Source organism: Diplodia corticola (assembly GCF_001883845.1).
Source record: "Diplodia corticola strain CBS 112549 chromosome Unknown scaffold26, whole genome shotgun sequence".
NCBI lineage: Eukaryota > Fungi > Ascomycota > Dothideomycetes > Botryosphaeriales > Botryosphaeriaceae > Diplodia > Diplodia corticola.
The window spans coordinates 297,635-317,488 of NW_017971505.1; the positions used below are offsets into that span (position 1 = coordinate 297,635).

At 56.9% G+C, this 19,854-nt stretch overlaps 6 protein-coding genes across 6 annotated transcripts; 1 reads left to right on the plus strand and 5 right to left on the minus strand.

The window, feature by feature from the left end:
- Positions 1 to 1,377: 1,377 nt before the first annotated feature.
- On the minus strand, positions 1,378 to 3,368 carry BKCO1_2600097 (protein kinase; the record flags this gene model as incomplete). The annotated part of the gene is made up of 6 exons (XM_020273501.1): positions 1,378 to 2,397; positions 2,451 to 2,606; positions 2,659 to 2,863; positions 2,918 to 3,029; positions 3,106 to 3,228; positions 3,326 to 3,368. 6 exons carry the CDS (start codon positions 3,366 to 3,368, stop codon positions 1,378 to 1,380), a joined length of 1,659 nt encoding a protein of 552 aa, XP_020130290.1.
- Positions 3,369 to 8,852: 5,484 nt separating this feature from the next.
- BKCO1_2600098 (ubiquitin-conjugating enzyme h) lies at positions 8,853 to 9,985 on the minus strand (the record flags this gene model as incomplete). Its single annotated transcript, XM_020273502.1, has 6 exons — positions 8,853 to 8,992; positions 9,073 to 9,254; positions 9,342 to 9,456; positions 9,564 to 9,644; positions 9,707 to 9,800; positions 9,953 to 9,985. 6 exons carry the CDS (start codon positions 9,983 to 9,985, stop codon positions 8,853 to 8,855), a joined length of 645 nt encoding a protein of 214 aa, XP_020130285.1.
- A 1,196-nt stretch (positions 9,986 to 11,181) lies between these two features.
- BKCO1_2600099 (3-methyl-2-oxobutanoate hydroxymethyltransferase) lies at positions 11,182 to 12,272 on the plus strand (the record flags this gene model as incomplete). Its single annotated transcript, XM_020273503.1, has 2 exons — positions 11,182 to 11,577; positions 11,637 to 12,272. The coding sequence occupies 2 exons, from the start codon at positions 11,182 to 11,184 to the stop codon at positions 12,270 to 12,272; spliced, it is 1,032 nt and encodes a 343-aa protein (XP_020130286.1).
- A 14-nt stretch (positions 12,273 to 12,286) lies between these two features.
- BKCO1_26000100 (autophagy-like protein 12) lies at positions 12,287 to 13,428 on the minus strand (the record flags this gene model as incomplete). Its single annotated transcript, XM_020273355.1, has 4 exons — positions 12,287 to 12,416; positions 12,467 to 12,594; positions 12,633 to 12,832; positions 13,119 to 13,428. 4 exons carry the CDS (start codon positions 13,426 to 13,428, stop codon positions 12,287 to 12,289), a joined length of 768 nt encoding a protein of 255 aa, XP_020130221.1.
- A 1,205-nt stretch (positions 13,429 to 14,633) lies between these two features.
- On the minus strand, positions 14,634 to 16,773 carry BKCO1_26000101 (g1 s regulator; the record flags this gene model as incomplete). The annotated part of the gene is made up of 4 exons (XM_020273356.1): positions 14,634 to 14,732; positions 14,783 to 15,949; positions 16,006 to 16,272; positions 16,333 to 16,773. The coding sequence occupies 4 exons, from the start codon at positions 16,771 to 16,773 to the stop codon at positions 14,634 to 14,636; spliced, it is 1,974 nt and encodes a 657-aa protein (XP_020130220.1).
- An 883-nt stretch (positions 16,774 to 17,656) lies between these two features.
- Positions 17,657 to 18,790, minus strand: BKCO1_26000102 (short chain dehydrogenase reductase family; the record flags this gene model as incomplete). The annotated part of the gene is made up of 5 exons (XM_020273357.1): positions 17,657 to 17,676; positions 17,731 to 18,042; positions 18,098 to 18,144; positions 18,197 to 18,554; positions 18,619 to 18,790. The coding sequence occupies 5 exons, from the start codon at positions 18,788 to 18,790 to the stop codon at positions 17,657 to 17,659; spliced, it is 909 nt and encodes a 302-aa protein (XP_020130223.1).
- Positions 18,791 to 19,854: the final 1,064 nt, after the last annotated feature.

Here is a 19,854-nt window from a genome sequence, read left to right on the forward strand (position 1 = left end):
GACGAGGAAAGAGAGAAAAAAAAAATTGAAAGGAATGGGAACCAACACGGACCACCACCCCATGACCCAGACCTAGACCCTGCGGGCCGAGAGAGCAGGAAATCTTTGGGCGGCAGTTGTTCGGCGTCGTTCCCACTGTGTGTATGTACATACTATGGAGAGTGACAGCGTTCGTTCCCCCTATGGCGAGGTGGGAGAGTCTGTGTTCTGGCTGTTGACATGTCCAGCTTTTTCTTTTTCAACTCTGATTACTCTCTAGCCAACCGCCGAGCCGCGCCTGGCTCGCTCCGCCCAGACCTTTTTTTTTTTTTTTCCTTTGACGGAAACGGCTGTACGGTAGCTTTCGGACGAATAGACCCATTGCGTTAGCCTGCCGGCGCCTTGTTTGCGTCCAGGCTGGTAAAGGGCTGAGTGTTGCATTCATATTGTGTAGCTCTCCCGGGAACCACGCGGTCATGCGCTGATAAGCACTTGCAAGGGGCCCGTGTGTCAGAAAAGAATGAAGTGAAGAGGTGCCCAAAGGAATAGGGGGAGGTAGCGAGGCGACGTTAGGCGCGACGTGCTTGGTGGTAAAAGGTAGAGCTAATGCACGCTCGGGTTCAGGGATCTTGCGGGGAAGCGAGGAAGGGAACAGGGAGAGCGCGGAGCGGACGGGAGATTGGCGGAGCGGAGATTTGCTTTTTCGTCCATGGCGACCAAGGCCGACTGAGCGGCTAGGGGCATCGGAATTGTGAAGCGAGCCGCATCCCGTGCTGATGGCCAGAACACGAGGCCAGGAGCTGGGGCAAGCGAGAGGCGGAGCGCATCAAGACGTCAATCACAAGCCCGAAACATGCCTGTTTGCCGAGATGCTTCCTCTGCTCTCGCTTTTCAATTTATTGGATTTGGTATCTAGCGTATCGAGTATGAGCTTTGTTTATGAGCTTTCTGTAAGCTATGGAGCAGGCGGGGTATGAGTAGGTCGTGAGCCGGCCAGCTTGTTGGCTGCACCGATGTCGACCCAATGGTTGAATACATGGAAGCGGATATCCTCACGGTCCCCCTCTTTAGTTGAACATGAGTATGGTCACCCGAAACCGGAAAAACAAGACTATGCAAAACAGACAGCAGAGGCATCTCCAACCCGCTTGGAAACCGAACCCCCACCACGATGAAAGTGAGCCTTGAACACCAGCATCGGGCGGAAGCCCTCCACTTTGTACGAAACTGGGCGACCCCCCCTCATGACCGAAAGAAAGCTCGTGGCGGACCAAACCCTGACGAAATTTGTTTTACGCCTGGACGCCCTGCAGGTAAAAGCAATAGAAGAAGACACATCCAAACTCGTGCTCGCATCTGATGACTTTTGCGATCATTACAACATCAAGGAGACCGTGATCATCCTTGGCTGATGATCACCCTGGCACCTTCCTTCCCCAGCACACCCTTCTCTTTCGCCTTGGGGCTCCTGTCTCTGCCCTTCTTCCGACTCAAAAAGCCGAGCATTCCCGTCGGCTTCTGCGCGTTGGGGTCGTTGATGTCCGGCTTCGGCGTGACCATCGACGAGCTCTGGTTGGCCATCTCTGACCAGCTGCCCGTCTCGCTGAGGACCACCTGCACGCCCCCGCCCATGCTGGTGCTGCGCGTACTGCCCCTTTGCCGATTGATCGGCCTGCTGTACGATACTGGCAGCGTGGGATCAGCCGCAGGGTCGAACGTGTCTTGGGGTTGGCTGGACGTGGGTGCGAGATTGGCCGAAGGAATCGGGGGCGAACCGTTCGGCGACTGAGTCGTAGACCGAGACTGGTTAAGCTGCCGGGAGTGGTGGCCAGGGTTGGTGGTGGTGGGCGTCAGTTGATGACCGTCCTCGCAGCCCCTAGAGGACTTGGGACGTGGCCATTCAGACGATTGTTGCGCTTCCGTCGAAGTGGGTGTGCTCCCATCCGGGTTAATGACCGGTGCGCGCTCCGCCGCCACAGTCGTGTAATTGAACGGTTCGAACAGAGTTTCAATCATCTTGTGCAGCTCCTCAGCACGGATCTCAGCCTCCGTTGCATCTTCTTTCAGAGCCTCGCGAGGCTTTTGTCTCCGTGCCCGTGCTTCGAGCGGTGCCTCCTCCAACAACAGTTCCTCCAAATCATATGTGGCGTCAAAGTTCGTCTTGTCGCTCGACGGCGTGAAGACGGGTTCGATTTCTTTGTGTTCGAGCTCGTAGAAGTCAAGGGGACGGAAGAAGGGGTTGTCGGTGAATGACTCGAAGCTGATGGCACCGATGCGCTTCGACCTGTTCTTTTCGAGCAGCGAACTGATGGCATGCAGACACGGCATAGACACAGGAGGATTGGTGACGGGGTAAGGTACTTCAGCCTTCTGGATCTTCGCCGAGAGTTCGTCGTGCGAGCGAGCTTCAAAGGGCCGCTTCAGAGACTTAGCAAATTTCAAACAGTACCAAATGTCCTGGAAGTGCATACCTTGTTGTAGATGCACTCGTAGAAGAGCACACCCAACGACCACCAGTCGACCTCACACGAATAACCCTTGCCCTCGTATACCTCGGGGGCGAGATACGCCAAGGTTCCCGACTTACTCGTTAGCGGTTTGTTGGGGATGAAATCGGAAGCAACGTTCTGTTCTGTCAGCGCACAAGGTCCAGCCCGCCATGGAGAGGCAGCAACCTACAAAGTCGGCCAGGTGTACGTGTCCCTCGCCGTCAAGCAGCACGTTGTCGGGCTTGACGTCTCTGTGCACGATGCCCTGTCTGTGGATATACCGGAGAGCACAGCCTAGCTCGGCGATCCAGAAGCGGACGGCATCCTCGGTGAAGGTCTTGCGCGAGATGTGGAAGCGCAGGTCGCCGCCATTCATTAAATCTACTACAATGTATCTGGGGCGGTGGAGGTCAGCACGGCGGGCAGCGGACGGAGGCGTGGGGACGCACAGGTACTCAATGTCCTGGAAACTGTATCTCAGGTTGCAAAGGAAGGGGTGGTTGAGATGCTCCAGCATGCGGCGCTCTCGAATGATGTTGCGCACGCTCTCAGACCGCACAACTGTTACACAGCGTCAGCGTCAGCATGGGGGGCGGTGGGGGGAGGAGGTCTAGCGCGGCGGGAGGGATTGGTTCACCTTCATCTTTGCGTATGTACTTCAACGCAAACGTCAGGCCGGTGTCTTTGCGCTCGACAATGCGGACCTTGCCGAACGCGCCCTTGCCGACGACTCGAAGCAGACGAAAATGGTTGAGGTTGACTGGCCGGGTCAGCAGGACTGGCGGTGGGAGGGGGACGACGAGCCGCGCGCTCTGGCGGAGGCGGGGTGCGGCTTGGTGTCTGGGTCTGGGACGCACCTTCGTCGGTAAAGACTACCGGCTTCCCGTTCGAATTGCCCATTGAGACGGCGTTGGCGAGGGAATCATCCGCGTCGGGGTGCGTGGTGCATCAGCGGCGGGCGAGGGCCTGGGGGCAGTCGTCGTCGCTGGCGCCGTCGAGGGAGAGGCAGCGCGCGAGAGAGCGAGCGATGGGTCGGATGCGGGCGACAGCGGGCGACGGCGGGAGGCGCGACGTTTGTAGGGTGAGGGCTGGGTGCGAGAGTGAAACGGGCGCGGTGGCCTGCAGGAGGGCGGAGGGCGTATGGCCAAAAGACGGCCCTAGTGTTGTAGAGAGGGCGCTCTATGTAGGGTTAGGAGGCAGACGCAGGGGGCCCCAGCTCTGGCCAGCGCGCGATGGTCGCAGCCGCGGCGCCGCTCCAGCAGCGCTGCCCTGCGCGTGTATATCTCCGATCGCGCGCGACTGCGGATCTGCAGCGCGTAATAAGGGCGAGACGCCGCGTGAAGATTCGGGGCTGCACCGCTGCTGCTGTCGCCCCGGCCAGCACACAGCACCACCGCCGCTGGCCCAGCAGCCCCAGCTCCCCCCAGCAGCCCGCGGCCAGCTCCTCCACGTGTGGCCCTGAAACAGCTCTCCCGCCCGGGCTGGGCGTCAGCTGCGTGCCTCTCACCTCAGTCCGTGCTGGCCAATCTCCACGCCTTCCACTCTTCCAGAAGCAACGCCCGCCGATCCGCCAGCACCAAACCGTCGCGCTGCAGCCCGGCGACGCCACTCACCTGCAGGAGCCGCACCCACGCACCGTCCCACCAGCTGTGCCGCATCTCGCGGCGACTCGCGACGAGCCTGCCAAGGGCCCACCCGTCCACCCTCCGCCCGCCGCAGGGCTGAGAGTGAAATCATCTCATCTCGTGGCGCCGCGTCCACGGCCGATCTGGCCGTCGAAGCGCCCGCTGGGGACCGCCGCCTGCCCGGTCGCCCTCCGCCGGCGGAACTCCGCTCCTCCAGACGCCCTCTGCGCGCCCCTGGTGCCTCTGCCGCGGTGCCAGACATGTCATCCGTCGCCCTTCGGTCCTTCACCTCCGAGCCCCTAAACGAGCAGGTGGATCATCCGCCCTGAGGCGCGGCCATGTGCTGAGCCCGGGAGCCTGGGAACAGGAGGCTCATCATACGCCCTCGCCCACCACCACGCGTCGCTTATGTCGGTCGCCCACGATCCTTCAGCCCGCATCACGCGAGACCGTGTCTCTGACAGGCCCTCTTGTTTCACTCGCGCGCCAATACGAGCGGCGCAGCCCCATCTTACGGCGCTGCGAACCCGCCCCCTGGGCGCAGGAAATAAAAGAGCAGGGCGGCGGCGGCCCATGCAGTTTGTTTTTCCTTCTGGAAAATCCTCAGCGGACTGCAGATACATGCGTTTCACACGCGTGCGGCCGGACATACTTGGGGGCTCCTTTATGTCCGGAATGGCTGCCGATGATCAATGGCGGGGTTCTCCCACTGCAGCATCATTCGACGGCTCCAGCTTTGAGCCATTCCAGCAAACGCTCCCCACGACCGCGGGTGGGCCAAAGAGATGCAACGCTGGCTGTGCCCATCCCGTTGGCACGGACTGGCAACGGTTGTCTAATGCTCCTTTTCCCCCGCCCCGGTACGACCGCTTTCATTTGGACAACGTGCTCCACGCGTCATCAGGGCCCCTGCAAGGCCTCGTGCTGCCTGCTGCACGCCTCCTCCAACACGTCTCCGCATCTCCATGCTTTTCCAAATTTACATTATTCGCAGGCCACGCGCTTGACGATCATCACACATTTTCTCGAACCCTTCGTCTCCACCCCAAAATGACGCAGGTCCGTGAACTGCATACTGCAAGAGCAAGGGTAGGTTTCAAGAATCGGGGGTCGCTGTCCCTGTCCCTGAGCTCTGCATTGCACCACATCGCAGACGTGGGCTCTGCCTCTGCGGAAAGGACAATGAGGGGCGATGCGCCCCAAAGCCTTCTTCGGACGCTGTGCGACCCTTGTGTTTCAGAGCCATGTTTCTCGGAGGGGCCATTGCTTACGGCTTTCAGCGGCATGTCCTCTTGCTAGCTTTCCACATGGTGCGGGGCCCAATGAACGCATGCAACATCCACATGCTATCCTGGCGCCCTGGCTGCTGCATCATCAAGTAGGAGAACCGGCGTTCGCCACATGTGTGTGAACACATTGCGCGTCAGGACTCGCTTGGCCTGCATATTTTTTTCCTCGGCGCATCGTGCTGGCCAATGAGGAGGCCCTTCAGCGGTTTGTTCTTCATTCTCAGGACTGAGTAACCCATGGCAGATGTGCGCCAGGGGATGCGACTGCCGGTTTCTCCTCCCTGGAGCATGATGTCGATCACCGTTAGGTAGCGGACGCCGGGGGGTTTTCGGGCAAGCGCTGGAGCGTGGTTTCGTGCGGGACGAACGGGCACCCGTCGCCACTAACGCTAACAAGCTGCCTCCGAAGTGGATTGCGAATGTCTTGTTCCAACCTCTCTCTTCGGACGGCGCTATATTGGCATACCATTGCTTTTTCGTGGTCGGGCCCCCACACCCCAGCTTGCACCGCGGCACTTTCAGGCCAAATGCCGCCCAGGTAGTCAGTTATCGAGTCTTGGCAGCCGCCATGGCCCACTTCCGCTACTTCCCTCCATATACTTTGCAGCAGGAACCGAAGGATTGGGGCCCGCGCTTCCGCCGCGTGGGTATGCTTGCATGTGCGCCTACACGGAGCATCTGATGGTGTCCTCCAGGAGTAGCGAAGAATGAACGCATGGGCACACATGGGGACTTTCGTTATCGTCATCATGCGCCACGTCTTGTCTCTGCATCACACTAATACAGCTTGCGGTTGCCTCTTTGCCTCGTCGGATTTGTGGACGATTTGATCAAAGCACCGATTCGCGGGACAAATCCTCTCTCCGAGCGCAGTGCTACCCTTTCTTAGATACTTTGATGTCGAGCAACAATCCATCCGAAACACGTATGGAAATAGTTCAAGCCTTGTGTGTATATCATCCTGGTGGTCAACATTACGAACCCCGCTGCATGATTTAGCAATAGCAGTAATCTAGAGAACGTCGGGGGAATCCAACTAATCTTGATTGTTATCTTGTCCTCTTCCTTTTGTCCTGCAATTTCAGACCTGCAAAAATGGCCCCCGTTGCGTACTGTCGTTCGGTTCCTCGGAAAGGCATCTTGGCATGGGCTTACACATCGCGCTTGACTTGCCGAATCGAGAATGCTTTGCATGCTGACTGAGCATCGAAGACTGTGCCACATGTCGGCATGATCAGGCTGAAGTCTCGACAACTCTGACGAGGTCCACTCGTTCCTTTCATTACCATTCGTTTGGCTTAGTGTTCCATTCGAGACATGGCTTTTAGTGTAACAGTCGGTGAAGTGATATCTTTGCTGAAGATTGTATTAGGGTATAATTGAGGTCTCACAGAATGCCGCAGGAGAGCTGAAGCCTGAAGAGAGGAACTGGGCACAGCGGGTGACGCAATAAGCTGACCCTCCTACATGGACAGAAGAGTCCTATATTTGTATGCATTTGTATTGGTATAATACTCGCATCTACACTAGAACATACTTCAGCTACTGATCAAGAAAGGCTGCTTCAACCTACATTTAGTCAGCCAGGGCCTGGGCGAGACGGAGGAGACTTTTTTGGTTAATGAATATCAATCTACTCCAAACACAAGATACCCAGTGAGCCACAGGGCAATCGGCCCCAAATAGGATAGCGTGAAATTCAGGCGGACAAACTCGGGTATTCGGAAGAGCTCTATGGTGTTTACGACTTCCGCGCTCAGAGATATGCATATTCACGTAGCTAAGCTATAAAAATTGGAATCAATCCAGCACGAAGGCTAGATGAGTCCCCCCCTTTTATTTATCCATAATTAAGTGTGCGTGCCTCGAAGGATAGGGAAATACTGATGTATGTGCGGGAAATGAGCATTGCAGAGGCGCTTCCAACGATATTAACCTTAATACTAGACTGATCTTGCCTCCCATAACACCTATTTTACTATCTTGTCAGCAATTCATCTCTAATACAGCGAGAGTATCCTTCGGTGCCTATGTAATACATGTGCCTTGAGCCTAGAGCCCCACATAGAGTATTTGCAGGATATTGCACGCCGCCCTCAAGCTCAAGAGGACTACCTGGGGATCTGGCTAAAGAAACCTCAACCGCGATGCAAGCACTTCGACCATGAACACGAGGGTGCTATCCGCAGATTCAGTTATTCACCAAGAACGTTAAAACATCCTCGGCTTTCGGTAAAGCTGTTCTGTTACATATCATTGGAGCTGCGGAGAGAAAAACAAAGAATAACCACTTTGAAGAAATATTATCTAGCAGTTGTCTTCGGTGCTCTTTGCTAAGTAGTATACCTATCAGTCGATATTGCTGGGGTCACGCCTTTTGCAACACCGAAACTTCCATTCAACGTGCAATTGTAGCCAAGTTCCACTTTACAATACATGTGCGTCTGTGTGCCCGCTCTACCACCCCATCAGCCTGCAGCAGCGTGAAAGGTGCATTAAGCACCCTCCATTTTCCACGCAGCAGCCGCGCGAAAATAGTGTCAGTCACCTCCGAGGCCCTTTGTCCGTGAAACTCTCCTCCCCTCCCGCCGTTCAGGTAGATTTGAGCACGCACCAGCAGCGCAAATAGCTGAAAACAGCCACTATCCGTCGTACTGTCTTTCTTGGTTCCGAAGAAAAGAGAAGACCATTCAAAAAGAGAGAAAAAAAAAAGAACATCCTTCGAGAGTCAAATGTTGGAGGAGCAGCAGTTGCCTGCCCCTCGTCTGTCCATTTCCCATCTGAGTAGAACAAGAAGCACATGTGACGGCACCACTAAATGGACACTTCACGACACGACAAAAAAATCAGGGAGTCAATAAAGAAGAAAAAGAAACCCCCACAAAAAGAAGAACAGGTTGTGATTCTCCCCAACAGACTCCTCTTCGGAGCTGTTTGGCTACTACCTCAAACCCAACGCTTCCACTCTTCCTCCAAATCTCGGTTTCATAATCTTTACGTGGTGCTTCGCACTTTCCCCGACTCCAATAGCGCCCCTGTTGCGCACATTATCCGAACATTTCTGTGTCCACTGTCCAGACACTTGGGCACCCCGCAAAAACGGGATAGAACGTCTTACTTTCTCAAGCCCCCAGCTTGCCAGCAAGATTGAAGAAAGCAACGACAATGCAAGCACACCAAGGAAAAACATGGGAACCGTGCCCGTTTCTGGCTCGTATGTATTTCCCAGAAGAACAGAGCAGTGATCAAAAAAAAAACATCGACCGAAAACCTCCTTGTAGCGCCGGAATACCCAATTCGGCTAAACAATCTGTCCTCGGAAGCCAGGAGGGATGAAAAAGAGAAGTGCGCTACCAAATCCATAATGGTGATGCTCGCTCATGCAGGGAGATGGGGATATTAATCGACAGGCGTAAGAAGGAGGTGGAAGGACAAGAGGATGAGGTGCCGCAAAGAGGGAGAGAGCAAGATCAAATCTCCTCCATGTTGCCAGCCGGCTCCTCGTCATCACCCGACTCGTAGCTGCCAACCGAGCTCATCTCTTCCTCCTCATCGCTGTCTTCGTCGCCCTCGTCTGCGGCTTCTTTGGAAGCGAACTTGTTGACGTATTCTGCGCGTGCGAATTAGACTTCATACCTTCAACTCCGCAGAATCGCGGCCCAGCAAGCTGGAAATGGATGATTTACGCACCCCTGACTTTAGCATCGTAGCTCTTCGGCTCGCGCATAAGCAGAGCAGCCGCCTCGCCATTCAGCGGATCGGTGGGGTTCGGGTAGCGCAGGAGCTGGGGGAGGAAGACCTCGAAGATGTTGATCATGTCGTACATGGGCGACCACGTCTGGTTGATGACGTCCAAGCAAACGGAGCCGGACCTGTGAAGTGCGATTGTCTCAGTATACATGCCCCACCAAAATAGGTGAAGTAGCCGACGGTAGGAGGCGGTTGGGAACCAATCTTACAATTCGTCGATGTTGGGGTGGAAGATGCGGTTCACAAAGCCGATGCTGGGGCTCTTGTACGGATACTGATCGGGGAGCTCGACATGGATCTTCCACAGACCGCCGGCGAAAGGAGCTGCAGGTTACAAACAGAACCGTTAACCAAGTCGGGCTTATAGCAGGGGATGGCATCGTGCGATGATTCTTTTTAGGTGTTCCGTACTCTCTTCCGGTCCCTTGAACCGCACGTAGAACTCTTGCCTGCGATTCCGTCAGTCTGCTGCGCATCGTTTTGCGTCGCTCCGGGTTCCGTGCAAACGAACACTACGCAGTATGTCAGCACTCAACCATGCGAGACAAGCGAGCTCCAGGGCCGGTCTGCTCACTGTTATCATTGACCAGAGTGACTTCATAGTCGCTCATCAGCCTGCGCGCATCAGCACGGTTCAGCGTCGTCTTGGTGGCGATTCCACATACATCCTGCTAGAGTGTTAGCAGCAGTCTCCCTCATCACACAGATCCCTCATCGACCGTCCATCACGTACTTCATAACCTATATTCGCCGCACCGGAAGTGCTTCGTCAGCCCCTAGTCCTCCATTTATTTGAAGCCATAGTATAAGCACGACCTACATCCGTCTCGATTCTCCGCTTGGGGCTACTCATGATGACGGGTATTCGGCGTTTGCGTGTGTGGGAGTATTCGCGGGGCAGTCACTCGGGTACGAGTGACGGATCGAGGTGTGGAAGTAGTCACGGCAGGGCAGGCGCTGAGTAGTCGAGGTCAAGCCGTGGCCGGGCCGACGTTGCGGTGGCGTTCCGGAAGAGGGGCGAGTGCCTTTGTGGTAGCGCGGCGGACAATGGGCGGCGAGAGCCGAAAGGTAGATGGCGCGGATAAGGGCTGTCGGGGGAGCAAGCGGCGGGGGATGACGCTTGGAGCGTGGCGTAGGTGATGCGGCTGCGGGTCAAGAGGCCCGTCGATGGGAGAGGGTGGGGGGGATAGGTTGTTGTTGTTGTCCGCGAGGTCGAATGTAAGAAGGCGGAGAGGTACAGATGAGTGGACGAGGTCGAGGAGTTGCGACAGGTGGGCAGCGGCCAGCTCGGGGTCTCGTCATTGGCGCGCGGGCGGCAGTCACGCCGGCCGGACCGTGAGGCCAAGTCATGAGGCACGCGAGCCGGCCAGTGGGGAGATGGGTGCGCAGAGGGTGCCCGCTTCGTCCAGCTGCAGCCCGGGGTGCCGCATCGGTACAAGCAGACAATGCAGTGCTTCTTTGACCTGTCCCGACGCGTCGCCTTCCAGGCTTGTGCTGGCCGATGTTGCACAGGCGGGCAGCCTGCGGCACGGCGCATGACTCAGGACGGCCGTATCGATAAGGGCAGGAGGAGCGAGCACCTCGTCGACGCCGCACGTGGGTCAGGGTTCAAGCGGAGGGGCAGTGGCCTCCAAGGTGCATTTCGGCGACGACACACATGAACTCCATAAAAAATTGCACACCCCGCCCAGGAGCGTAGCAGGCAGCCTCATCAGCCTCGGTACCGCGGCACAGCCCTGCTCACCTCAGCCTGCCAGACAAAGACTGGAACTCCGAAAGCTGAGAAGGAGAAGCCTTGCCGTATTGGTTGAGTCCGGCCGGGCCGAGGGAAATACTAGGGCTCACAACTCCAACGTACTCTGGCCTGCGCAGCAGAAAACATCACGAACCCTGGCCTCATAAAAACCTGCGCGCGCAGCCCACAATGGCTCTCCCGCCTCATCCCGCCGGTCGCAAATCCATCGGAACCGCCATTCCCCACCATCCTCCATCAGTTCCTCATTAAGAAGAAAACGCGGCCTTTGGATACTGCGAAACCCGCCCGAGATCATGTCGCGTGCTGCAATGTCCCGCCTGGCCCCTTTTGCGCGCGGCCTGCTGCGCACGTCGCCCGTCGCCGCCGCCGAGCGTGCTCTGCTGCTGCCGCTCCTCCAGGCGCGCAACAGCTCTCACTCGCCCATGGGCACGCCTCCCGCAGCGCCGCGCAAGAAGGTGACGGTCAACACCCTGCAGGCGCTGCACCGCAAGAACGAGCCCATCACCGTGCTCACCGCCTACGACTTCCCCTCGGCACACCTCGCCGATCACGCCGGCATAGAAATCGTTCTTGTCGGTGACAGCCTTGCCATGGTTGCCATGGGCATGGAGGACACAAGCGAGGTCACGGTGGAAGACATGCTGGTGCATTGCCGCTCTGTTGCGCGCGCTACGAAGTCCGCTTTCACTGTATGATGCCCCCACGGGTCTCGAATAACACGAACAAGTACTGACATTGCCCCTCTCAGGTTGGTGACATGCCTATGGGTTCTTACGAGATCGCTCCGGAGCAGGCCCTCGAGACTGCCATTCGCTTTGTCAAGGAAGGTCGTATGCAAGGCGTCAAACTCGAAGGCGGCATTGAGATGGCACCCACGATTGCCAAGATCACTCGTGCCGGCATACCTGTCCTTGCTCACATCGGATTGACGCCCCAGCGTCAGAACGCCCTGGGCGGCTTCCGCGTGCAAGGCAAGTCCACCGCTGGCGCACTCAAGCTGCTGCAAGACGCACTTGCGATCCAGGAAGCAGGTGCTTTCGCCACCGTGGTGGAAGCTGTGCCGGCCGAGGTCGCAACCCTGGTGACGAAGAAGTTGAGCATTCCGACCATCAGCATCGGCGCCGGCAACGGCTGCTCCGGACAGGTCCTCGTCCAGGTCGACATGCTGGGTAACTTTCCGCCCGGCCGCTTCATCCCCAAGTTTGTCAAGCAATACGGCGATGTGTGGGCTGAGAGCATACGCGCCATTACCGAGTACAAGAACGAAGTCAAAACGCGTGCTTACCCCGCGCCTGAACATACGTATCCGATTGCGAAGGAGGAGGTCGCCGAGTTCGAGCGATTGATCGCAGACAAGGTGGAAGTGAACGGGAAGGCTTCGTGAGGTTGATGAGATGGTCATTGATTGTTGGTGGTCATGTGCGCTTTGTCTGCTGCTGTATGATATACCCTGTCGCTACCCCTCTTGAGGGCGTCGTTGTCTCTTATGTCCCTAGAACTGCATGCGTTGGGTGTTGTTGGGAAATGCCTATTTCGTTGTTAGTCATTGGAAATTGGAAATAATAAGACTTAGCTCACCTGCTCTGTCCGTACTGCTGTTTCACCCAAATGCTGGTGTTATCGAATACGCGACCACAAGTTCGTCTTTGGTTTTGAAGCACTGCAAAGCCATGCCAATTAGACCCTCTCTCAAGCATCATGATAAACTGTCGAAAATGTCAAGGGGGAGTTGCGGCTCACTCACCCTCCACAAGTTCCCGATGCCCTCATCCAACCCAGGCGCGAACACGCTGTTGACATAGCAAAAGACGCTCTCGTGATCCTGAAGGCGGAGCTGCTTGCGCAAGAATCGCACCACCGACTCGAAGCGGGCGGTCGAGGATAGCTTTCTGACGGGTTGATTGAGGCCGGGTGCCGATCCAACCGCGCGGAAGCGAATCTTGACTATAAGGCGAAGACGGTGTCAGTTGTGACTCGGCCAGCTCGACGGAAGAAGGGCGTAAGAGGAAAGGAGTCTAATGACTCGAGATAGCACAAGGAAATTTGGGAAAACAGAAGATGAGGCAAAATGGCAGAAAGTAATATCCGACCAGACTATGGCAGCACCACAACGGCACCCGTGCCGCTTGAGGGGTACAGAAAGGAAAATCAGAAACATGTGCAGAGTCGAGCGAAAAGCAATGCACTACAAACAGCAGAGGAAAAAAATTCCTCCCCAGTAGCAGCTCACCCTTCTCAACACCCACTTCCCCCGCGCCGTCTAGCGCGCTCTTCGCATCCTTAGGCAAATTCGTCAAGATCACCGACGCTTGCATGGTCATCGGCAGATCCGGGCCGGCCCCTGCCGCTCCTCCTCCTCCTCCTCCCCCATCTCCTTGGCCATCGTCGGCGCGGAAAGGAACGTCGGGGGTGGAAGGCGAGGATTCCATCGCCGGTGCTGCCGCGACGGCCGGTGATTGCGGAGCGGGTGAATCGGATGCGCCTGTGACGCCGCCACTGACGGTGTAGGCTGCAGGCGGCGGAGGAGGAGAAGAAGACATGGCTGTGGGGCGAGGCTCGAGCAGTCTTTCCTCTCCTGTCGATCGCCGATGCGACGCGCGCGTGTATTGATGTAGTTGCCTGGAAGGCTGAGGATGTTTGAGCCCAAAACGCAATGCAGCGGGGTGATTTGTGGCGCTACTTGGACGAAAAGATAAGCGCGAGATACACGGCAAGCGTGGTGAGGGTTGTGACCTTTTTCCAGCTCTGAGGGAGCGGGAGTTGCTGCCCAACGTAGCCTACGAATAGCGATGTGGTTGGGAAGTCGCGGTGCGCAATTCGGCAGTGGCCGGCCGCACGTCGTTGGCGCGGTCTCACGCCTCCCCGCCCTCCACCGTGCACCTACCAAACCCCTGCCGTTTCTGGACGCGGATCTACCCGATATCAGTCCGGTAAGGCTGAAGTGAGGCATGCCCCAGCCGCTCCGATTCTGGAACGTCTTGCAAAGATCTTCCCTCTGGAACGCTGTTAGCTGTCTATCATACGTCATACTCGCTTGTCCGCTTTTGTCCGGCCTCAGCACAGTCATTGCACTTCAGTAAACCAACTGTTTATTCAATGTCTGGATCCCTTATGTTCATATACCAGAAAGTATGTACACAAACTGATGCGGCTCAGACATTAACCATCAGTAGGCCTCTCAACCGTCCCCACTTCCACCGGCAAGCAGCTAAGCCAATATATAAGCAATAGTCCCAGCTCCGTCATTGCCATAGCACCAACGCCAGCAGCTATCCTCATCCACCCGGAATCCTTCCCCAAAATCCGTGAGAGCGAACTCAATCAGCCCGAGGTTATTTTTAGCCGCCAGAAGGATTTACATGTACAGTAACCGCGGGCCGTAGCTTCGCGCGTCGTTCCGTTTGTGAATTGAAAAGGAGAATGCCAACTCGAGAAAATGCGCCATGTGATGCAGAAAGGTTGACATGCCGTGGAGGCGGATAAGGTAGTTGTTTTTGGGGTATTCTTGAATAGGCACGCATGAACGCACGGGGACTCTGGAAGCGGACCACATGATCGGAAGCCTCCAAATGCCAAGCTGTATGGCTGTCATGTTTTGAAAAGAAAATGATCTTGGCAGGACGGGGTTGCATAGCGCGCTGTTGGGGGCCAATCATATGTCGGACCAGACGAGCTAGGTGCTTGCAAGCCCGTCTTGTAGCGGTCGTACGGGGTTTGTACAAGGTAGGTAGCCCGCAGAACTACGTCATAAGAAGGGACGCTTCAATTCCCTGAGCAGATTATCGAGATCCTCCCAGTTTTCCTGGGTAGCAGCGAACTTGCGGTGCTTGCGGCTAACGACGTGCTGACACCATTGTTAGTCTGGAATGCAGTTGCTCGGAGGAACAAACTTACAGTATCAAAGTCGTCAAACTTCTCACGGCAATTTTCGCAATATCCAGGTTTGGGTTCCTTCTCAAGGGACTTCTTCCTACGGGCAACGATGACCCTGCGACCGCCTTGTTTCTCGACCTCGTCTGAGTCGGGAGCACCTGTGATATTCGCTCGGGCCTTGCTCTTTGCAGCTCGAGGCGGGGCAGCACGATCTCCATTGATTGCTGCTCTGACATCTGTCATGTACGTAGAGTTCGTGCTGTTTGGTACACTGTTCTTCTCCAAGACTTTCCTGCTCAACTGGTTGACTTCTTTGCTGGTGCCAGCACGGGCACCAGGGGCAGCAGCCGTAGAGGAAATCATTTGAGACTTGATGGCAGACGTAATGTTAGATGGCTGTACACCAGAAGCAATGGGTTCACCACCGGCATAGCGAGGCATAGCACGCAAGCTGGCCTGGGCACTGCCAAAGAGCGGAGGCATGCCATCCGGCTCCCTGCGTTTCGCAGGAATGAGCTTCGGCGGATCCAGAGGCTTGGACAGACTCGTGTCAGTAGACTCCTCCGTCACGCTGCCACGCCTCGACACGTTGTTTGCAGTCAGCGATCTCTTCTGCTCGACCTTGGGAGCACGCTGCTTGGCAGCCTCCAGGGCTGCAGAGGCAGAACGTGTTCGGGGTGCTGCAGGAGGTCGCTCTGCTTTCTGCTGAGTCGTCTTCTGTTGCTCCTGCAACTGCCACTTCCTCAGGTGTTGTGGATCCTCCACGAAAGGGCACCTTCCTGGGGCGGTGAGACGGAACTGGGGCCACTTTCCCTCCTCCTTCACAGCCACCTTGGGATAATCCCTCATGATAACAGGACGGTACTTCTCATTCATACAGTGAATGTAGACAAAGTAGCCACGGAAATGGGCCATGTCCTTGGTGGAAACAGCGAGGTCGCGGTCAGCCGGACCGTTGACCTTCTCGTTCTTCAGGAGCTGCGAGAGGTCCGCACCGCGAGTCTTCGAAGCGGTGACCGCCGTGTTTCCCCGCGTGTTGTAGGCAGGAGGCTGCTCTCCAGTGTCCGTGTTGAACATGGTGTTCAGGATCCTCTCGAGCTTCTCCAGAGCCCATATCTTCATACCCATCTCTCTTGCCTTGACGAGGATATCGCCATTGTGACCGCTCCGCGTACGCGGTTCGGCATCCTGGAAAATGCTAAACTTAAGTCAGCCACTGAGAATATGCCTGAAGAATGGATGACATGCCCTTGCGCAGTGGAGATGGCCGGTTTCCTGGCAGCAGCAAGCTCAAGGGCGAGCCGAGTACGTGCGCCTTGCGATTCTGTCGATCGATTGAGGAGAGAAGGATTGATGGTTCGCAAATGTCCTGCTTCATCTTGCGCGGTGGCGGTGGTGGTGTTGGAGGACGCGGTTCGAGTATCGACTGAGCTAGAAGCGGGCTGCTCGGGGGGGATTTGACGCGTCGTGACGACATGGGTGACGGATTTGGAGAAGAACTTCTCCTCGCGCTAGAAGTGCAAAAACATCAATTTCTTGTGGACAAGTCAACCGTAGGGTGGGTAACGTACAGCGCCCAAAGCCAATATTTGTTTTGTTGCTCTGGCCCGTGCATCGGCGGGTATATTCTCAAGGTAGAAGACATATTGCGGGAAGACCTTGCGGTAGTGCTTCTGCCATTGGCGAATAGTTTCGAAGTTATCCTGGACGACCTTCTGTGGTCTGTCGACCGGCTTCTGGCTGGACTTGGTGTCGCGTGCTGCCTCGAGTTTCTTGTGAACGGCAGACGCCGGGGTGTGACCCGCGTTCTTCAAGAGGGTCTGCCGACGGCTTTCCACATCATTCTCCCCAAGATATAGCTTTTTTGCAGGTGGCTGGCCGGGATACGCGGCATCTCTCTGTTCGTTCGCGTGAGAACGCGGTCGTTTGGTCGTGGTTGCCGCGTTTGGCCGATAGGGCGAGTTGTTGGCATTGGGGATGTTGGCGAGCGGGACTCGACGCGACGGCGGCATGTTGGACAAAGCCCTCGGCGATGGAGGCACGGAGACTGCTGCCATGCGTGAGGGCTGCTCGGCGAAACGAGCTGGCGGAGGGCGGACGTTAAGACGGGCAGAGCGAGCAGCTCACGCGTGTGGTGACACGTCGAGGCGCCTTAGTAGTGGACGATGTACATGGCGGTGGGTGGCGTGTCAAGAGTGTTAAGCGAGGGCAGGTGTGGAACGAGCGGCCAGAGAGTGTCGAGGATTGGCCTTGTGCGGGGAAAGAGGTGGTTGCAGTGCTTGTTGTGGCTGGTCTGCGGTGGTGGTTGTCAAGCATGCAGGCGCGCTAGGCCCACGAACGGGCTTTCGAGCAAGCGAGCCGTCCCCGGCAACCCGATGACCCCCCTACGTCAATAAATCTTCACAACAACTTCCGCACGCGTCCAGCCATTCCACAACCTGTTGCACTCCACACGCTGCGTTCTTGAACCCTAGCTCGAAATATTTCCTAGTATGCGCTCAGCCACCGCTCAAGCGGCCAGATCGCGTGCGCACCACAGATCACCACCCGGCCCCGCGGCCCTTCAACGGTCGATCTCGCCCCCATGCACTACGTAAACAACAACATAAACACAACAACACGGAGGGAAATCCCGCTGCAATGGTGTCCATCATGCGAGCCTGAACGAACTGCATGTTTTGAAGACCCATCCGTTGGCCAAGACGTTTTTTTCTGGGTTTAATTTCCCCATCTGCATTGGCAGGCATGAAGAGCACTCCCTACTTGATCGATTGCACGTCTCTGTATTCTCTCCGTCCTATACTAAACCCCTGGTGCCCCCCTCCCTCCTTTCCACACACACACTTTTACGCCATTTTTTTTGTTTTTGGACACGGGCAGTAGCTTCAATCCAAGCTACAGAACCATGGCGCCACCTGTAAACACCTTTAGTTCTCGTTACGTCCCGTCCATGGGCCCGCTAGACTTACCGTCCACGAGGAGATCAGCGCCGTTGATGAAGCTACCGGCGTTCGAAGCAAGCAGGATGAGAGGCCCAGCAAGCTCCTCTGGGACTCCCATGCGTCCCATCGGGTTGCGAGCAGCCCACATGTTGCGCGCTTTCTCTATGCCAGGACCTTCATTGAGAATGGTGTCCATGTAGCCCGGGCTAATAGTGTTCACGCGAATACCGTACCGAGCCCATTCAGCGGCGAGACAGTTTTTCAAGTGAACGACCGCAGCTTTGGACACATTGTACGCTACTTGAGGTTGTGGGAAGTTGACGTGGTGTGCAGAGATGGCTGTCGAAGCAGTCAGCACTCACTCGTAGTCAATGAATTACACGCGTGGGCGTACAGGCTATGAGGATGATGGAGCCCTTGGTCTTCTGGTCCACTATCTGCCTATCGAGACTGTCAGCAGCCAGTCTAGAGCTAGCCAATATTCGAGACGTACTTGGCAACAGCTTGGGCGCAGAGGAAAGCACCAGTGGAGTTTATGTCCATGACTCGGCGCCATTCGTCTAGCGACATGTCCAAGGCGTGGGTGCATCCCACAACGCCAGCGTAGCAGGCAAGGATGTCGACGCTGCCAAGCTCTTCTGTGGTTGCTTTCACGGCAGTGTCGATGCTCTGTGGGTCGGTTACATCCACTTCCTTAGCCACGATCTTCTGGTCCGGGAAATCCGCCCGCAACATCTCGATCTGCTCGGCGGCGTGGGCTGGATTGATGTCGAAAAGCGCCACACCGCTCGCACCATGTTCGAGAAGCGCGCGAGCGCCTTCTAGCGCCAGCGTCCCAGCACCACCGGTTACTGCGGGAATCAGCCCATGACTGCATATGCCTGGGCACAGATGCTGGCGTGCAACGGCACTTACATATGGCATTGCCCTCGACAGAGAAACGGTAGCGGGCGCGGCCCTCGGCGTTCAGGTAATGAGGCGCTGGTGGCGGCGGGCCGGTCATCGAGGCGGCCGAGCCGTCCGATAGCTGCATCTCCGGCAGCTGGCGATTGACCAGGGCATCGCGGGCGTTGATGTTGTCAGGCATGCTTGGCGGGGGAGATGCTTCCGGTGGGTTGGCAGAAGGTGGGCGGAGGCACGACGAGGCACGTAGGGCTTACGGGCGGAATTGATGCAGAGGCAAGCGCGACCGTAGCACCTACGATGCTATGTATGCGGAAGCTGGTACTGCAGTGCCACCCCACAACCCCGCGATGGATGACATAACGGCGGTGCAGCGTTGTCGGACTGGGTCACCCTTTCCGCCCCGCACCCGCACCCGCACCCCGGGCGGGCAGGTGTCGCGAGCGGCAAGTTTGGCGACAGGCGACGGCGACCGGCGACAGGCGACGAAAAGGCTGCAGACATGTTGCCGGGTAGGAATGTTAACCGCGTACCAGTACTGAGCATTTCCTGAGCGCGGCACGGGCATGGGAGCCCACGTGCAAGGCGCGGCAGACGCGGAGGTTTTTCGTGCCGGCAGCTGGCCCAGCCCGGGCGACACCAACACGCCCAGCGCTCGATCACGCGCCCTCGGAACACTGCTATAGCCAGTGATAGCCACCGACACCAGACGGCAGTCCCGCGGTCCGATTGCACGGCTTCCGTCTCGTGCCTAGCGCCGCGTGCGGGACGGGAGCTGCGTGTGCTTTGGCCCGTTGCGCTACCTCTCGCGCACGTACAGCTACAAAACCACCCTGCACTGCGCCTCCAAGCCGCACCCTTGAGTCGGTCTGCGCAGAATGGCTAGCCACGCGCCTCCGCGCCTACCTCACGGTCCAAAGGAAAAAGACAATAGGCGGTGGCTGCGGCGCCGCCGTCGGCTAATAATGGCGCTGAGCTCACACTATCTCCACACGTTATTTCCTCTCTCGTCTTGCTGCTCCTTCCTTTGTTGCCATGGCCTGCTTATAAGCGGCCGCTTTGTCCTACCTTTGCTGTGCACAATCCACTCAAGTGCTACCTGAGCGCCCCCCGGAAGCCTATAAAACATTTCCATTTATTCGAGAAGCCTTCCTTTTTTCCGTCTCTCTCTCTCTCTCTCTCTCTCTCACTCTCTCGCTGCACCCTAGACTCAACCAGACACCCTACCGTCGCTCCTTCAGAGTCCCA